The following is a 15,355-nucleotide window of genomic DNA, read 5'->3' on the forward strand; positions in this document are numbered from 1 at the left end:
GGGGGGGGGTGGGTTGGGCGGGCGGGGGGGGGTGGGTTGGGCGGGCGGGGGGGGGGGGGGTTGGGGGGGCGGGGGGGGGTCGGTTGGGCGGGCGGGTAACTGTTCGGGAATCACCCCACATGCCTAGACTGGGAGCCTCCCCTCTCTCTGATCCTCACTTCCAGCCTTGAGGAGGAGTAGAGGGTTGGCTAGAAATGGAGAGAGACCTGGGAACCCAGCTGGAAGGGGGAAGCGGGGGAGGGGGCTGAACTGTGTAGAAGAAACTTCTTTGTTGGCAGAGAGGGAAGTGGGGGGTGCTCTGAAGAGCTGAACCCCTTTCCTGGAGCAAAGGAGACAGCTGTACTAGGATCGCCTGCCAGGGTTCTGGCATCCACCAGGAACCTCAGGGACGTGACCTTAGCCCCCACCTCCGACCACTCTGCGTGTATCTGGAGCGGGGTTACTATGGCAACATGGGGCCCTCACCCAGACTTCAGAAAAGGTAGTAATGAGGGGAGTTCAGAAAAATGGGGACCAAAGGACATCAGCCTTTGGAGGAGTCCCTAGAGCACTCTCTCTGGCCCTCAGGATAGGTGTGGAGACATCTGAGCTCCCCTTCCTGTCTTCTGGTCTTCCTCTAGCCTGAAGCCCAGCACAAGAGGGCCCCTCCAAGAAGCTTTTCCTGCTTCCATCAGGCCTGCTTTAGAGACACTCAAGCCTGGAGTTGTAAATAATAAAGCTTGACAGCAGCTCTGACCCAAAGGGGTCTGATCCAAAGGGTCAAACAACTTTTGTACATTCTTTCTCCTCTCTGAATCCTCAACAGCGCAGTGAGGCAAATGTGGCCATCAGCTCCCTTTTCCATGTGTGAAAACTGAGGTTCAGATGTGTGCAGGGCTCCCCAAAGGCTCCCCAGGGAAGCAGCAGCAGAGTGGGGACCCAGACCCTTGGACCTCTGCCTCTAGATATCAAGCACTTTCCATGACCCTCCCTTCTGGAAAGGCTGGGGTCCTGAGGGGAATGAACCTCTGTCAGCTGTAGGCTCTTCCTCTCTGCCATCCCTTCCTTCCCCTCCTCCCTCCAGGGCAGGCTGATTGAGGGCGGGGGAGTGTGTTAAGAAACACTGGCAGCATCACAGTGTGATTAGTTGTTTATTTCATTAAATGATTAACGAGGCTACATTGTTTCCCAAATGGGTGTCTAATTTGTGGGAGAAACAGCTGCAGGGGAGGAAGCTGGGTCTGACTTCTGCATCTGGGGTGGGGGTAGGTCCCCCCCATTCTGGCCCGCACGGGCCTTTGAGGATCTAGGAACAGAAACAGTCCCATTCTCTCCTCCTATCCTTTGGGCTCCTCAGCCCAGAAGCACAACCTCCTCCTTGGAAATAAAACATCTGACAGCCCAGACCTGCAGAGGGGACAGAAATCTGTTCCCGGTGGTACTGGAAATGTATTAAACTTTGGGGGTTCCTCCAGCTGATTTATCTTCCTAATTATGTTTGCTTTAGGCGTATATTGAAATGCATTTGCGTTCCCTGAGCCCGGCAGGAGAGGGAGGTTGGGATGTACTTTGGTGGCTACAGGCTTGAGCCTGCTTTGTACCAAAGTGATGAGAAGTCACAGCCCCCAAATCCCAAGACAATGGTAGTCAGGCCCCCTTGGGGGAAGGGTCAGGCCTCTAGGGCCAGACAGATCCACAGAGCTGGGCCCCAGCTCTCTCCAGCTCCCTCAGTCCAGGACTTGCAGAGGATCTTGGAGTTAGCCCCTAAGCAGGTCTCAGTTTCAGAGGGTGGGGTACCCAGTGCCCTTGAAGCTGTCCCAGAATCCTTGAGGAGACTGGCTGAGATGGACAGGGTCTCAGAGGAAGAGGGAGAATATGGAGTGTCTGACAAGCCAGGAGAGGGTGGGGATTTCCCTTCCTCTCAAGACTGGACCCTGGCAAAGGGAAGGGAGAAGCTATTTATTTGGCCACACAATGCAAACATGCAGGATCTTAGTTCCCTGACCAGGAACGGAACTCATGCACCCTGCAGTGGAAGCAGTCTTGACCACTGGGCCACCAGGGAAGTCTCAAGGGAGAAGCTATTTTAACAGCTTTAATAGCATCACAGAGCCAAACCCCCCAGCCGGCCCCCTACCCCCACCCTGGGTCACCTTATCCAAATAACCATCTATCTAAAAAACCAAATCTGGTTACTTCATTTTCTGCTTGAAACCTCTCTGGCCACCTCACATCCCCAGAATGAACTCCTGATGCCTTTGTGGGGCCTGCACTGATGTACCTTCCCAGCCTTGTCTTCCTCTCTCCCCACCATGGCAGCCGCAAACGTGCCATGCTCTTCCTCATCTCCACGTGCTCACACATGCTGTATCCTCCACTCAGAGTGCCTTTCCTACCCCTTCCCTGCCTGGCAAACTCCTCTTCAGCCCTCAAGGACCTGGCTTAGAGGGTGGGCTTCTGAGGCAGTGAGGAACTCCCACACCTGAGGCACCATCACACCAGGGGTACCTCTCTTCCCCACTGGGCTGGCCTCCAGAGTATAGAGACTAGTCCTTTCAGAATCCCAAGCCAGTGTCAGGCACACAGCTGGTGCTCAGTACACACTTGATGAATGAATGAGGGAGGGAAGGGCTGTGAATTAGAAGGGGGGATCCCAGCAGATGGGAGGGTAAGGTCTGTGTTCTCTCCCAGAAGTGTGTCTCAAGAATGGGCTGGGGCTGGGGGAGGGGAGAGCCATGGATGGTTCCTGGGGGAGAATGTCACCGAAAAGAGGCCAGTGGGATCAGAGCCAGGGAGGGAATACAGGACAATGTGAAACCAGACTCCAGAGAAAACAGACCAGCACTGTCTTTCTTGACAAGTACTCTGGCCAGTCCCTCCACTGGCTTTCCTTCTCTAACGGAGGTTGAGGAGGTGTGACTCTCAACTCTCATCTTGTGCTCCCTCCAAAATCATCAAGTTGCTCAGGATGGAAAGATGGATTCAACCCCTGCCCCAGCCACCAAGGAGATCCCAGAATCAAATGACTATCCCCTTGGGAAACTTCACTCTGCATGGGGTCAGCTGGATGCAGAGGCTTTTAATGTCCTCCTACCCCAGAGCTCCCAGGGCACCAGCTGATTCCAAGTTGGGGCTGGAGATAGTGATCAAGGGTCCTGGACCACTTCAGCAGGTCCCCTCCCACATTAGCAGGGAGCCCCAGTTGGGCTAAGTAATGAATTGCACATTGCACTTTAAAACCCCCTAATGGTGTTAGGATTGTCTGGCTCATTAACTGAAATGAATAGTCCCAAGACACCTCTCTCTCCCATCTCTGGCTCCTAAAAGAACACTGCTGATCCAGCCGACAGCTTTTTCCTCTGCTCCAACTGTGGACATCAACAGGGAAGTTCTTCCTGAAGCCTAACTTTCCCTCCAGCTACTAGACACTGGTAGATGGTTGTTGTTGTTTTTTAAGAAAGCAACAAAACTAAACCCACAGTCATTTTCCATGGACATGGGCTTTATTTGGACTCTACTGGGGGAAGGGAAGGAGGGAGCTAGGACTGGTGGGTAGATGGGGGCAGGGGGGGAGAGAGAGGCTTCTCAATTTGCTTTTTAATTTAGTGTATGTTGCCTGGAGGTTAGGATGAGTGAGAACAGCTGTGGAAGTGAGAGGTGAGGAAGAAGGAAGGTCAGCGAGTGGACACTTTCCTTGGGGAAGAGTGCCAGGACCAGGATATGGGGACTGGAGGTGGAGAGGAAGGCACCCCTCATACACTGAGACTCAACCAAGGTCACTGCTTGCTGCTGGCTTCCCCAGACCCCTGGCCCCATCCCAGCCCACAGCCCAGATGCCTGCTCTGCTAGTTCCCTCAACTTGCCTTGGACAGGAGCGGAATGAGGATGTGGGGAACAGTGGCACCCTTCTGCCTCCAACTCCCTTGTCAGGAAGAACTGTTCATTCGCCCGCCCTAAAGTCCCAAACAGAGTCAGGAGATCAGGAAGCCAGGACCAGCAGTGGGACAACTGTGCCCCAGGCCCCCCGCCTCCTCCCACAGGACCCCTCACATGAGGTTGCAGCTCTTGGCTCTATCCTTGTGTATCTCGCCCTCGTTTCCGTTCCCATTCCCATTCCCCCGGTCTGGCCGTCCTGCCAGCTGAGCAGATCGCTGTAGTCCCCGGCGTGAGTCAGTACGGCGCAGCTGCCTGTGGCCACGGCCGAGGGAGGCCACGGTGGCCACGTGGAAGACATCTCTGACGCTGCGCTCAGAGGACCGGGAAGAGCACTCTACATAGGACACAGCCCCCACCTGCTTGGCCAGCACGGTGCCCTGGAAGGATGGAGTGAGTGGAGAGGGTCATGGGACTTAGCCTGCGGTTCAGCAAGGGGCAAGGAAGCTGGGGCAGGGGGTTAAGGGATCAGGTCAGAGGCCAGGGCAAGGGATTAGCCAAATAGGGTATTTTCAGAAAAGAGGCTAGGAGGGGCAGAGGTGAGAGGTCTTAGGTCACAGATCAAGAGGCCCACCTGCTCATGTGTAACAGGGATAAGCCTCTGCTTGGACAGCTCCCTCAGTGTGGCCAGGTCAGTCCGCATGTCCAGTTTACAGCCAACCAGCACAACCTTGGCATTGGGGCAAAACTCTTGAGTCTCCCCTTGCCACTATTTGGAGCAAGAAAACAAAGTTATGCAGGGGTAGAAGGAGGCACAACATGTAGGAACCACCCCAATGGCTCACAGCATGCTGGAATCATGCACCCCTCTAGTCTCTCCCATGTAATTAAGCAAGCAGGTGACACTGGTGGGCTTGGGCTGAAAAGCACGCAGAGCTGTGGGAGAAGGGAAAGGAGAAGGCAAGGGTCGGGGCCATGCAGGGTCGGCTAGCTTGGAACCTTCCCATTCCCACTCCCTTTCCCAAATTTGTTCCTGGGAACAGACCAATCCCGCCCTCTCTTCCCACAACTGCAACTGAGAACTGGGGCTGCCTTAGCCGACTTCTGTCCATTCACCAAGGGCTTTTCTCATGGAAATAGGGGCCTGCAGAGGACACCACAGGGGCTTTCCTGAGCTCCAGCAGCAGCATTCCCATCTCCTCCATCCAGGGGCTCCCACATCCAAGGACAAGTAATCCCTTGAGTCCCTGTTGTCCCCCATGTCCCCCAGATGCCATATCCAGCTCTAGGACTGACTTCCAGGAAGTCAGAGAGGATGGGAAAAGTTGAGGGTGTCACACACTTTATCCCTAATGGCCATGCTCAGCTTTAACTCCCTCCTCCTGGCCCATGTGTTTCCCTGTCCCCCTCAGTCTAGCTGTCCTGCTTCCCCAGACTCCCACCTTCTTGAGAACACTGTCCAGTGTTTCCGGTCGGCTAATGTCGAAGCAGATGAGCACAGCATCCGAGTCAGGATAGGCCAGAGGCCGGACGTTATCATAGTAAGAGGAACCTGAGAGAAGACAGTGAGGGAGGGGACAGACGAGGGTCCTGAGAGTGAGGAAAGCCTGGAAGGGAATGGGAGACCTTAGCAATCCTGGCGGTTAAGGCACGCTGAGCAGAGAATGGGAAAGAGCAGGTATTAGTCCCCATCAAGGAGTCTGTTTCTCCAAGGAGAACAGACAGAAGGGAGGTTAGGGGGCAGAAATAAGCTTTTCACTTCCCTAGGGGGTTCTCTAAAAGTAATCATTCTTAATCTCTTTTGGGTTTTTGAGAAGCTCATGAAATCATTTAACATTCTCACAAAATTTTGCATGTGCTTTCTGGGCTTTGACAGACATCTTCTATAGCTCTCCAGGGGAGCCAAGCAAAAATTTAAAACAAAACAAAACACCCTCCCTTTTTGGAGATGAACGGGCAGGGGCAGAGCTCCTTCACTCTCCTCCTGGGAACTGATCTTGGATTTCTACAGTTCAGTCTAGAGAAGCAGTTTCCTGCTGTACCCCCTCACCCCAAGAAATTCTAAATGTCTTTTCTAAACCCAGCCTTATCTCCTAAGAAATATGTTCCACAATAAAAGTCATTCCTTCCCAACTTTCCCAGGTATGCAGAATCCAGCTAAGGGGACAGGCTTTCTCCTTCAGGTCAAGGTGTCTGAAAGCTCTGCCTCAGTTTCCCTGGCTTTAAGCAGAATATTGATTTTCCTTCCTCCTAGAATTGGATGGACGGGCTGGGTTGAACGTGAGCCTAAGGATCTAGTCCAGGGAAGGATTACTGGGAGGCCTGGAAGTCAGGGTGACCCCGAGGGACTTGGCTACCTGAAGTGTCCCACATGTTGAGCTCAATGCGGCGCTTGTCGATCTCAAAGCTGGCGGTGTAGTTCTCAAACACGGTGGGGACATAACTCTGCAGACACGAATGGGTCAAGATGAGATCCTCCAGTCCTCACCCCAGACAAATGCACTCCTAATTCCCACATCCCGTGTAGCCCAGCCCCAGGACCCAAGTTGGTCCGGTGTTGGGCAAAGGGGAGATCCCGGGAGCGGCTGCCTCAGCGGAATTTCTGCCAGGCTCCCGGACCCCACTCTCGGTCCTTTCAGGCCCTAATTCTTCTTCTTTCCAAATGCCTAAGACCACCCCCCTCGACATTTCCCTGGCGCCCCCTCCGGGATCCTCTGGTTCTTCCAAGCCCCATTCATCTCACCCTGCTCCCCAATTCCTCCCACCCCAAACCTCTGCAGTCTTTCTAGAAACCCTAACGCCTTCCCCAGTCCTCCAAACCCCTCTCTTGGATCCCTGGTTACCCCAGCACCCATTTCCGTCCGTCCCCCAGGCCCCAGTCACCCAACGCCCCGGCCCCAGCGCCCCCCTCCCAAGACGCCGGTTCCTCACCCCGGGGTAGGCGTCCTTGGCGAACACCTGCAGCAGCGCCGTCTTGCCGCACTCCGCGTCCCCCACCACCACGATCTTGCAGCGGCCGCTCTGCCCCTCCATAGTCCCGGCTACGCGCCGGCCCCCCGCGCAGCCCCCCTCCCGCGCTCCGCTGCCGCCTCCCCCGCCGCTGCAGCTGCAGCCGCTCGGGCCGCCGACACCGGCATCTCTCGGGCCCGCGCCGAGCCCCCGCCCGGGGCCGTGGCCCCCCCCTCCGCCCCGCCCCCAACCCGGCGGCCGCGCCCCCGGCCCCGCCTCCCACCCTCGCTGCCGGGGGGCGGGGCCCAGAGGAGAGGGGCGGGGCCCGGGGCCCAGGAACAGGGTTCTGGCGCGCGGAGTGATAGGTCCCCTGCGGTTTGGGGCCTCTGAGCGGGGCTGTTTGACTGACTTCACTTCCTCCCGCCTGGGATTGGGGCGGAGTTCGGGGAAAGTTCTGAGAGGCAGGGTGGGAGCTGCACACGCATGAGGCTTGGGCCTTCTGCGTGCCCACGCGTGAACGTCGGTGTGTTACTGAGGACACGCGCAGGGGCACCCATCCACTTTCTGAACTGAAGGGGGCGCGAGAAGGTAGCGGGGGAAAGGAGTCTTTTTGGTTTAGTGTCTCTCCTCCACTCTCAAGTCCTGTCAGGGAGTCTTGAGGATAAGGACTTCAACACACCTACCAGGACAACGGTGACGTCATGGCTTTCCGTTTCCATGGCAACGGCCTGTCGGGTCTGGGGCTGCAGTGATTTAACCGCGGGCCCGGACTAGCAGGGAAGCATGGACTGAGTTTCTCCAGCCAAGCGCAGGGTGGAAGGTTTTGGGGAAGCTGCGTCCTCTGGTGGATGCTTCGCGGAGAAGAGAGAAAGAAGAGGAAGACAGAACTGCCCAGGGTGACAGCCCTGCTGGAACCAGAGACAAGGTCTAAAATCATTTCAGGCTTGATTCGGAGCCTAACATTAATCAAACCTGTTTTGCATGTGCCTGGCATCTTTTACCTTTCAAAAGCGCTTCTTTAAATAGAGAATACTCAATTTAATTGTATCTTTACCTTGTAAGGATAACTGGAACAAGCAACATCATTTCCATTATACGGAAGGAACAATTGAGGCACAGAGCTTTAACAAAGATAGATGGCTCGGTCACCCTGCTCCAGCTTTGCCACTGCAAGAACACAAAGTGGATCACATACGGGTAGTGTCAGAGCCTGAGGACCAGCTGGGTCGAGTTCCGCTCCACAGGTGGCTGGCTCCCTACATCTGACGTAAGCTCAGTGTTAGGTAAAAAGACCAGGTTTGGGGATCGTCCTTCAGACTGTCCCTCAATATATTTTAAAACTTATTTGTCATGAATACATAAATTAATTCGCTGTCTTCCTGATCCTAAGAGTGATCTCGCATGAGTCCGTAATCATAAGCTCCTCTCCCCTTCTCGCGCTCCCGCCGCACCTGCAGGGTGGCCCTGGCCCTTTAAGTCGGCGCGCGCGGCCCCGCCCCCGTCTCGGCGCCCCGCCCCCCAGCTCAGAGTCCGCAGCCTGCGCTAGTCCTGACGCGCCCCGCCTTCCCCAGCGGTGCACTCTCCGTCCAGCTGTGCGCCCACGTCGGGAATCTCAGCCATGTCCGCCGAGAGAGAGGTAGCCGAGGCGGCCACCGCGGTGGCGGCGGCCGAGGCAGGGGCTGGAGAAGATGCCACTTCGCAGCCCCCGAAGGCGGAGGCAGCCGGCGACGCTCAGCCGTCTGCGGCCTCCGAGGGGCCCGCCGCCCCTTCGCCGCCGCCGCCGCTGCTGCGCTGTTTGGTGCTCACGGGCTTCGGTGGCTACGACAAGGTGAAGCTACAGACCCGGCCGGCCGCGCCCTCAGCCCCGGGGACCGGCCAGCTGACGCTGCGCGTCAAGGCCTGCGGGCTCAACTTCGCTGACCTTATGGCCCGGCAGGGGCTGTATGATCGGCTCCCGCCGCTGCCGGTCACTCCCGGCATGGAGGGCGCGGGCGTGGTGATCGCTGTGGGCGAGGGCGTAAACGACCGCAAGGTGAGCGGGCCAGTGCGGGGCAGGGCGGGGAGAGGCTGCGCAGGCTACCGGGCAGTGGGGCACGAGTGGGCGGGCGCCGGGGGTGTGGCAGAGCTGGGTGAAACTGGCACGAACCCCGGTAGACGGGCTCGGAAGAGCACAGGACAGGAGTCTGTGCTCTGAGGTTCCTGGAGAACTGGACTTATTATACTGGGGTGTGGGGGTTGAGATGGAACCCTTGCCCGCTCCCTAAACGTTTTAATCGTGGCCGCCGCCCAGAAGCGGCGGTGGTGCTGGGTGGGTGGGAAAACAATAAGGAGCCTATGCGCATGCGCTCAGTGAGCTTCCCGGCCGCCCCCCGCCCCCAACTCCCACCACCCACGAAACCTATTCTGTACCCTTGCCCCCTGAACTCTCCGCGGGTGATTGTCGTCTGTGACTCTGAGTGACGGTGTGGGGGGCTTTCCCCCCACCCCTGCCGAGGAAGCTTGAAGAGCTCTGTAGTCGGAGTTGGGCGGGGGCTCGGGGCCGTGCCAGAGCGCTAGTCACATGCTGCCCCGTGGTCTGTGGGGGTGTGAGGCTGCCCCTCCCAGAGCCCGGCCGGGGAGACAGGCACGCCCATCATGGAGGAGAGGGAGTCCGCCACCCGCCTCCCCGCATACCGGCCTTCCACTGATCGTGGGGGTAGGGGTAGGAGTGGGTACTGCTTTGGGGGGGCGGGAGGCGAGATTGGGTGTCTGGATCTTTGTCTTGGGCTCTCTGTCTCCCGTGACTGCAATATCTCCTCGGCCCGTGACTCAGCCAAGCGGACCACGACCCCAGGGGCGCCGCCCTTGGGAACTTGGGGCAGAACCCACCTCTGCCTTCCTCGGAGAGGACCTTCGCCTCAGAAACCGGGCCGATGCCCATTTGGACCGGGGAAGGGGGTGGGGGTGTGGCACCGTGAGCAGGTTGGCCCAGCTCTGCCGGTCTGTGTCTCCTTGTTGTTTATCATTAATCTTGGCCAAAACCCCAGACACCGAATAGATCCCAGTGAGCCACTCTTTGAGAGACCTGGGGTAATAAGGCCTTTCTTTGCACGTCGTTTGTTGAGGGGTTTTCTTTTCAAATCAGGCTCCTGCTTGAGAGACTCACCAAAGGCAGACTTCATCTTGCCAGACCTACGGGCCCCAGATCCCAGAGCTGAAAATTTTGGATTTATTGTGCAAGCATACATTGTCTTCCTCCTTAAAGGGCTTCTTCCTGGATTCAGCTTCCACCCCACCCTTTCCCCTGACTTCTAACTAATCCTACTCTGAGAAGTTGCTAAGAGGAATTTTTTTTTTTTTTTTTGATGGGGGTAGTTTTAGTTCATGTTACTGCTCAAGGCCAACTACCTAACCCCTTCTCCCCACACTTTCCACTTTGAAAATACAGGATATCCTGTCCAGAGTAAGAATCTGATGTAAGAGGCTGAATTCTGAGGGGAGAGCCCTTCCTCGCTTCTGATATCTGAGCTGGGGAGGGGTCCTGGGCTGAGGGATGAACATTAGCCTTGCTGAGTGGATCTTGTTCTGGACCAAATCTGGGACTGACCACCACCTAGACTGACCAGTACACTTTTCCCAGCTCTTGATGGTTATTTCTGAGTCTGCTAGTCCTGAGTCCTGGGGAGGCCATTCCCCAGACCTCATCAGGCCAGTGCTTGTGAAGAAAGATGCTAGTCTGCCCTCTGTACTCCTCCTCAGTGGAGTGTGGGGGTTTGAGGACATGAAAAAAGGCTATGTGTGGGTGTCCCAGCCCCTACCCCATGGATCCCAAGTCTGGTTACTATGCCGAATTCCCATCATTCCTGGCAGGATCCAAGACAGACTCAGATTGTCCTGGAACAGATCCCACACCTCCCTCTCCACGCTCTTCAGAGAACCATGAGAGGCTTTCCTCCACAGACTGCCCCCTTTCCCCTGTCCTCCCCTTGACCCCGGTTGTTAAACTGGAGGGGAAGCTCCTGTTTTCTTTGCTCCCTTTCCCTCCTGCTAGGAGGCTCTTGTGCATTGGCTGAGGGCCTGGGGAAGGAGAAGAGCGATGTCTTTTCCTGATAGATGGGATGGTGTGGGTGGCTCTCCTTGTCCACTGCTCCTTTCCCCAGTCACCGGGTGAAGGTTCCTTCTGAGCCCTGGGTGCTACTCAGAGACCTTTACTTGCACTTCCATATGGCCCTTAGCACATACTGCCCTATTCCTTCAGTTTTAAGATTGGTGACTGCCTCTCCTTGCTTCTGGTATTGTCATCATCGTCGTCATGATTATTGGCTAACACTACCAAGTTCTTACTGTGTGCCAGATATTAGGCTAAAAAATCACTGAATGATATATATATATATATTTGCCACTTAATCCTCATTAACTGCCCTGTTTTACAGATAGGAAACCTGGGGTGCAAAAATGTTAGACAGTATTTATTTGCCCAAGATCATACTGTCAGCAAACAATGGAGCCATTTTTTTTTTTATAGCCAGAGCAGTTTGATATCTTCACCAGTATTTTATGCTGCCCCAACTATATGCTTCTTACACAATAGTAAAGTATAAGATTTGTAAGTGGAGATAAGGCTAGTATCTTCCTCAGGGAGCTGGCATGAGTTTTAAGTGTTTATATATAGTGATTACAATAGGCCCTGACCCTTGGTAAGCAGTCAATAAAGATACATTGTTATTGTTTTTGATGATATTATTACTATTATTGTTATAACCATTACTCTGAGCCCTGCTGCTGCTTGTACTATTACTTCATTGCCAAGAAGAGGGCCTTGTGCACAGTGGAATGTCGTGAATTACTAGCAGGTGAATGAATGAGTGAATGAATGATGCTCTTTATTTATTTATTTATTTATTTAAATTATAGTTGACTTACAATGTTGCGTTAGTTTCTGGTATACAGCAAAGTGATTCAGTCTCTTTTTCCATTCTTCAAGATAGGGGACCGAGTGATGGTGTTGATCCGGTCAGGCATGTGGCAGGAGGAGGTGACTGTGCCTTCGGTCCAAACATTCCTGATGCCTGAGGCCATGACTTTTGAAGAAGCTGCTGCCTTGCTGGTCAATTATATCACAGCCTACATGGTCCTCTTCGACTTTGGCAACCTACGGCCTGGCCACAGCGTCTTGGTACACATGGCTGCAGGTGACAGGCACCCTCCATTTATCCGCTTCCCTTATCCCACCCAGATTTCCTTCCAGGCCCCTTCCTTGCTGTGTGTCTGGACTGTTGTCATGGCAACACTGGCTGCCTCGGCCTGCGGCGCCCAGAGGCCTCTGCAGTGTTATTGCCATGGTAACATTCAGGCACCAGGTCCAACCTGGTGTGCTATCCATAGCAACATGCCTCCGCCCAGCACCCCCTCCTTGCCAGTCACCCTCCCCTCAGTTGTCAGTCTTGGAAACTAGACATGGGATGATGGAAGAAAGCCTCAGGATGAACCTAGGCAAAATGATGAGCTGGATCCTTGAGAGGTGGGAATGGGGAGTGGTGGCTAGGTGACCCATATCCCCTCCTTATGAAAGTGTCTTGCTTTAGGGGGTGTGGGTATGGCTGCCTTGCAGCTGTGCCGAACAGTGGAGAATGTGACCGTGTTCGGAACAGCCTCAGCCAGCAAGCACGAGGTGCTGAAGGAGAACGGAGTCACACATCCCATCGATTACCACACGACTGACTACGTGGATGAGATCAAGAAGATCTCCCCCAAAGGTCTCAGGGAATGGGAAGGGCTCGGGTGGCATAGGACTAGGGAGAGGGTGCGTCTCTGGATCTGTGGCTCCTAATGCTGTTCTTGGGCCTTCTACTCTCTGATAGGTGTGGACATTGTCATGGACCCTCTGGGTGGGTCAGATACTGCCAAGGGCTACAACCTCCTCAAACCCATGGGCAAAGTAGTCACTTATGGTAAGTGAATGGGCCAGAGATGAAGGGGGAGTTTGGGGAAGCATTGTGGGTCTGAGGGGTGGGATATTAGGGGCCCGGAGCTTTTGAAGGCAGAAGGTGTGGAGACTCCGGTGCTCTGAGAAAGCATCGCTGTTAGGATGGTCCTGGTTATTGCATTCAGGTTGCTGCCTCCTGGGTGTACCTACTGTCCTTCTCTTTCATGAGTCATAGCAAATTCGGTGTTCTGTGGTTTTGTTTGGGGATTATTCCTGATACAATATCAACCTGTCTGCTTTCCCCTGTCCTACTTCCTGGGCTTCTTGGGCCAGCTGATTTTCATTTAAAAAACTACTTCACACCCAAAATAAGTAAGTAAAGTTCAGAGCAGTCTTTGAGTCGGTTGGGCCAGGTAGCCAGCAGGTGGTAGAAGATTCTCCTGTCACTCCGGGTGCAGGCATGGATAATTGTAAGGGGCCCGCAGTGGGCAGATGAGCATGAATACAGACATGCTGGGATGTGCCTGGCCCCTGGATTCACAGCTGTGTGTCTTTATGCCTCAGGAATGGCCAACTTGCTGACGGGCCCCAAGCGGAACCTGATGGCCCTGGCGCGCACGTGGTGGAATCAGTTCAGCGTGACAGCTCTGCAGCTGCTGCCGGCCAACCGAGCCGTGTGTGGCTTCCACCTGGGCTACCTGGAGGGTGAGGTGGAGCTGGTCAGCAGTGTGGTGACCCGCCTCCTCGCTCTATATAACCAGGGCCACATCAAGCCCCGTATTGACTCCGTGTGGCCCTTTGAGAAGGTGAGTGTGGTGGCTCTGCAGGGAGGGCCTGAGTAGGACACCCAGGAAGCCTTGGGGGTCCCCAAAGGAGGAGTCCAGGGAGGAGAGGGAGGGCTGACCCCTTTAGGCTGGCTCTTAGAAGAGCTGGATAGCGCTGAAAGCAGAGTCTTGTCTTCCTCTCCAGGTGGCGGATGCCATGAAGCAGATGCAGGAGAAGAAGAATGTGGGCAAAGTCCTCCTAGTGCCTGGGCCGGAGAAGGAGAACTAGGCTGAGGGCTACGCAACCCTCGGGGCCCGGGAAAGAGGGAAGTTAGGAAGCCATGTGCTGTTGGCCACCAGACCCTCACTGTTCGGTCCATCCTCCGTCGCCACACGTTGCCCTCTCTCCCTGCAAGGCCCCCGTGGCGATGGCCTCTCTCGTGCCCTGTTCTTTCTCTTTAGTCAGGGCTTCCCCCTCCCGCCTTCCTGCCCTCTGAAGAGGTTGGGAAGTGACCACTTGGATGTCTGGGCCCTGCCAAGGGGACAGGGAGGGTCAGAGGGAGGCCAGCTGCATCCTGCCCCCACCCTTTCCCCAGGCCCACCGTGCTGCTTTTGTGCCAAGATTAAGGTTAGCCAGTCCCTTCCTGTCTTGTTCTGTGTGCTTCCGCCTACCCGTCATCACCCGCCATGCCCCTGCCCCACACCTCCCCAAAGAATTGAAATGTCAGCTCAGGATATGGGGCCAATCTATGTGAATCCAGCATGTCCCTGTGTTGCCCTAGTGTCCCTTCAACCCGGGCCAGCCAGCGCCCCGCTTGTTGCAAGGCCTCGTCCTGTCGCCAGCTTCTCGAGCACAATCGGGCTTTTCCCACCTCCAGGTGTTCTGACGCTCTCAACCAGAGGTGCCTCTTCCAACTGGGGCGGGAGTCAGATCTGCCCCTCTCCGTGGGAGGGACGTGGAGCCCCCTCAGCCCTTCACTGAGTTCTCTGGATTTGCTCTCAGTGCCTTAGCAAAGGAAACCTTGCTTGTGTATGTGGGGGTCCCTGCCTCACACCTCCTCCCCCCACCGTCCTCCCCAGTGCCTTCCTTGTTCTGCTGGAGCTGGGGTTTTGCTGCTCCCCAGTCCCACAACACTGCCAAAAATCTGTGTGTGCGCCAGTGGGTGGGGGGCCAGCCCCTAGCCTCCTGGGGCCTGGGGCATGTCCTGTCTCTGGGGCCGTCGTTTCTCTGTGGTGGTGGAGGAGAAAGAGGCGGGGGAGCTTTCCCAACCTTGCAGCTAAGTGTGGCATTTACCAGCCAGAGCTCTGAGAGATGATGCTACCTGTGTCTTGTTCTGGGACCAATGTAAAAATCAAAGCACATTCCCGCTGTCGTCAAGGGAGGCCCACTGCCTCCTCAGAGCAGGGAGGCAGGTTTTTAGTCAGCCCCAGACTTTGTTTACGTGGGTAAGGAGATAGAATAGGGGTTCAAAGTGGGGTGGTTTAGGACCTGGGCCACTGGAACCAAAGTAGGGACTTCCTGGGGCAGGGGGTACAGTAGCTCCCTCTGCCCTGGGTCTGGGATAAGGAAGTTATTGCCCGAGCCATTGCCAATGGGAGGTGAGGGGGAGGGGCTCAGCCTCTTCATTGTCTGAATGAGGCTAAATAACATGTGAAGTGCGATTGTTTTCGCTTCTGTGTACCCACCCCATTACCGAAGCTGCCTTTGTGTTTGTGTCAATAAAACGCCAAACCCTGCGTCCTGGATCCTGCCTCTGATAGTGAAGGGGAAGGTGAGCTCGTGGAAGGCCAGCACAGCTAGCGGAAGGCTGGGGTTTCCCCCTCCCCCAGCCTCCTCCTATGCCGCGATCAAGTTTCCTTTCATGAAGTGAAATGAGGAAGAGGA

At 55.5% G+C, this 15,355-nt stretch overlaps 2 protein-coding genes across 6 annotated transcripts; one reads left to right on the forward strand and one right to left on the reverse strand.

Annotated features, from left to right (window-relative positions):
* Positions 1-3,459: 3,459 nt before the first annotated feature.
* On the reverse strand, positions 3,460-9,718 carry RND2 (Rho family GTPase 2). 5 transcript variants are annotated; one of them, XM_040245348.1, is made up of 7 exons: positions 9,475-9,718; positions 7,856-7,968; positions 7,485-7,652; positions 6,210-6,297; positions 5,295-5,404; positions 4,487-4,621; positions 3,460-4,292 (listed from the first exon to the last, which is right to left on the reverse strand). In XM_040245348.1, exons 3-7 carry the CDS (start codon positions 7,518-7,520, stop codon positions 4,026-4,028), a joined length of 636 nt encoding a protein of 211 aa, XP_040101282.1. In that variant the 5' UTR covers positions 7,521-7,652; positions 7,856-7,968; positions 9,475-9,718; the 3' UTR covers positions 3,460-4,025. The 5 variants fall into 5 exon arrangements, with proteins under 5 accessions (XP_040101282.1, XP_040101283.1, XP_040101281.1 ...); XM_040245349.1 differs by having other exon boundaries at positions 9,670-9,715; XM_040245347.1 differs by lacking the exon at positions 9,475-9,718 and adding an exon at positions 8,723-8,806.
* Positions 8,315-15,216, forward strand: VAT1 (vesicle amine transport 1). The gene is made up of 6 exons (XM_040245325.1): positions 8,315-8,833; positions 11,765-11,972; positions 12,366-12,536; positions 12,642-12,731; positions 13,271-13,512; positions 13,676-15,216. The coding sequence occupies exons 1-6, from the start codon at positions 8,420-8,422 to the stop codon at positions 13,757-13,759; spliced, it is 1,209 nt and encodes a 402-aa protein (XP_040101259.1). The 5' UTR covers positions 8,315-8,419; the 3' UTR covers positions 13,760-15,216.
* The last annotated feature ends 139 nt before the right edge of the window (positions 15,217-15,355 follow it).

This window comes from Oryx dammah, unplaced genomic scaffold, assembly GCF_014754425.2.
Source record: "Oryx dammah isolate SB20612 unplaced genomic scaffold, SCBI_Odam_1.1 HiC_scaffold_8, whole genome shotgun sequence".
In the NCBI taxonomy this organism is placed as follows: Eukaryota; Metazoa; Chordata; class Mammalia; order Artiodactyla; family Bovidae; genus Oryx; species Oryx dammah.

Excerpts from the sequence above, each read along its gene's own strand:
- RND2 (XM_040245345.1), bottom strand. The coding sequence starts at position 6,885 with ATGGAGGGGCAGAGCGGCCGCTGCAAGATCGTGGTGGTGGGGGACGCG. Across the intron at positions 6,298-6,783 it reads CCAAGGACGCCTACCCCGGG|AGTTATGTCCCCACCGTGTT; the intron begins GTGAGGAACCGG and ends TCGTGTCTGCAG. Across the intron at positions 4,622-5,294 it reads TGGACAGTGTTCTCAAGAAG|TGGCAAGGGGAGACTCAAGA; the intron begins GTGGGAGTCTGG and ends TGCTCCAAATAG.
- VAT1 (XM_040245325.1), top strand. The coding sequence starts at position 8,420 with ATGTCCGCCGAGAGAGAGGTAGCCGAGGCGGCCACCGCGGTGGCGGCG. Across the intron at positions 8,834-11,764 it reads AGGGCGTAAACGACCGCAAG|ATAGGGGACCGAGTGATGGT; the intron begins GTGAGCGGGCCA and ends CCATTCTTCAAG. Across the intron at positions 11,973-12,365 it reads CTTGGTACACATGGCTGCAG|GGGGTGTGGGTATGGCTGCC; the intron begins GTGACAGGCACC and ends GTCTTGCTTTAG.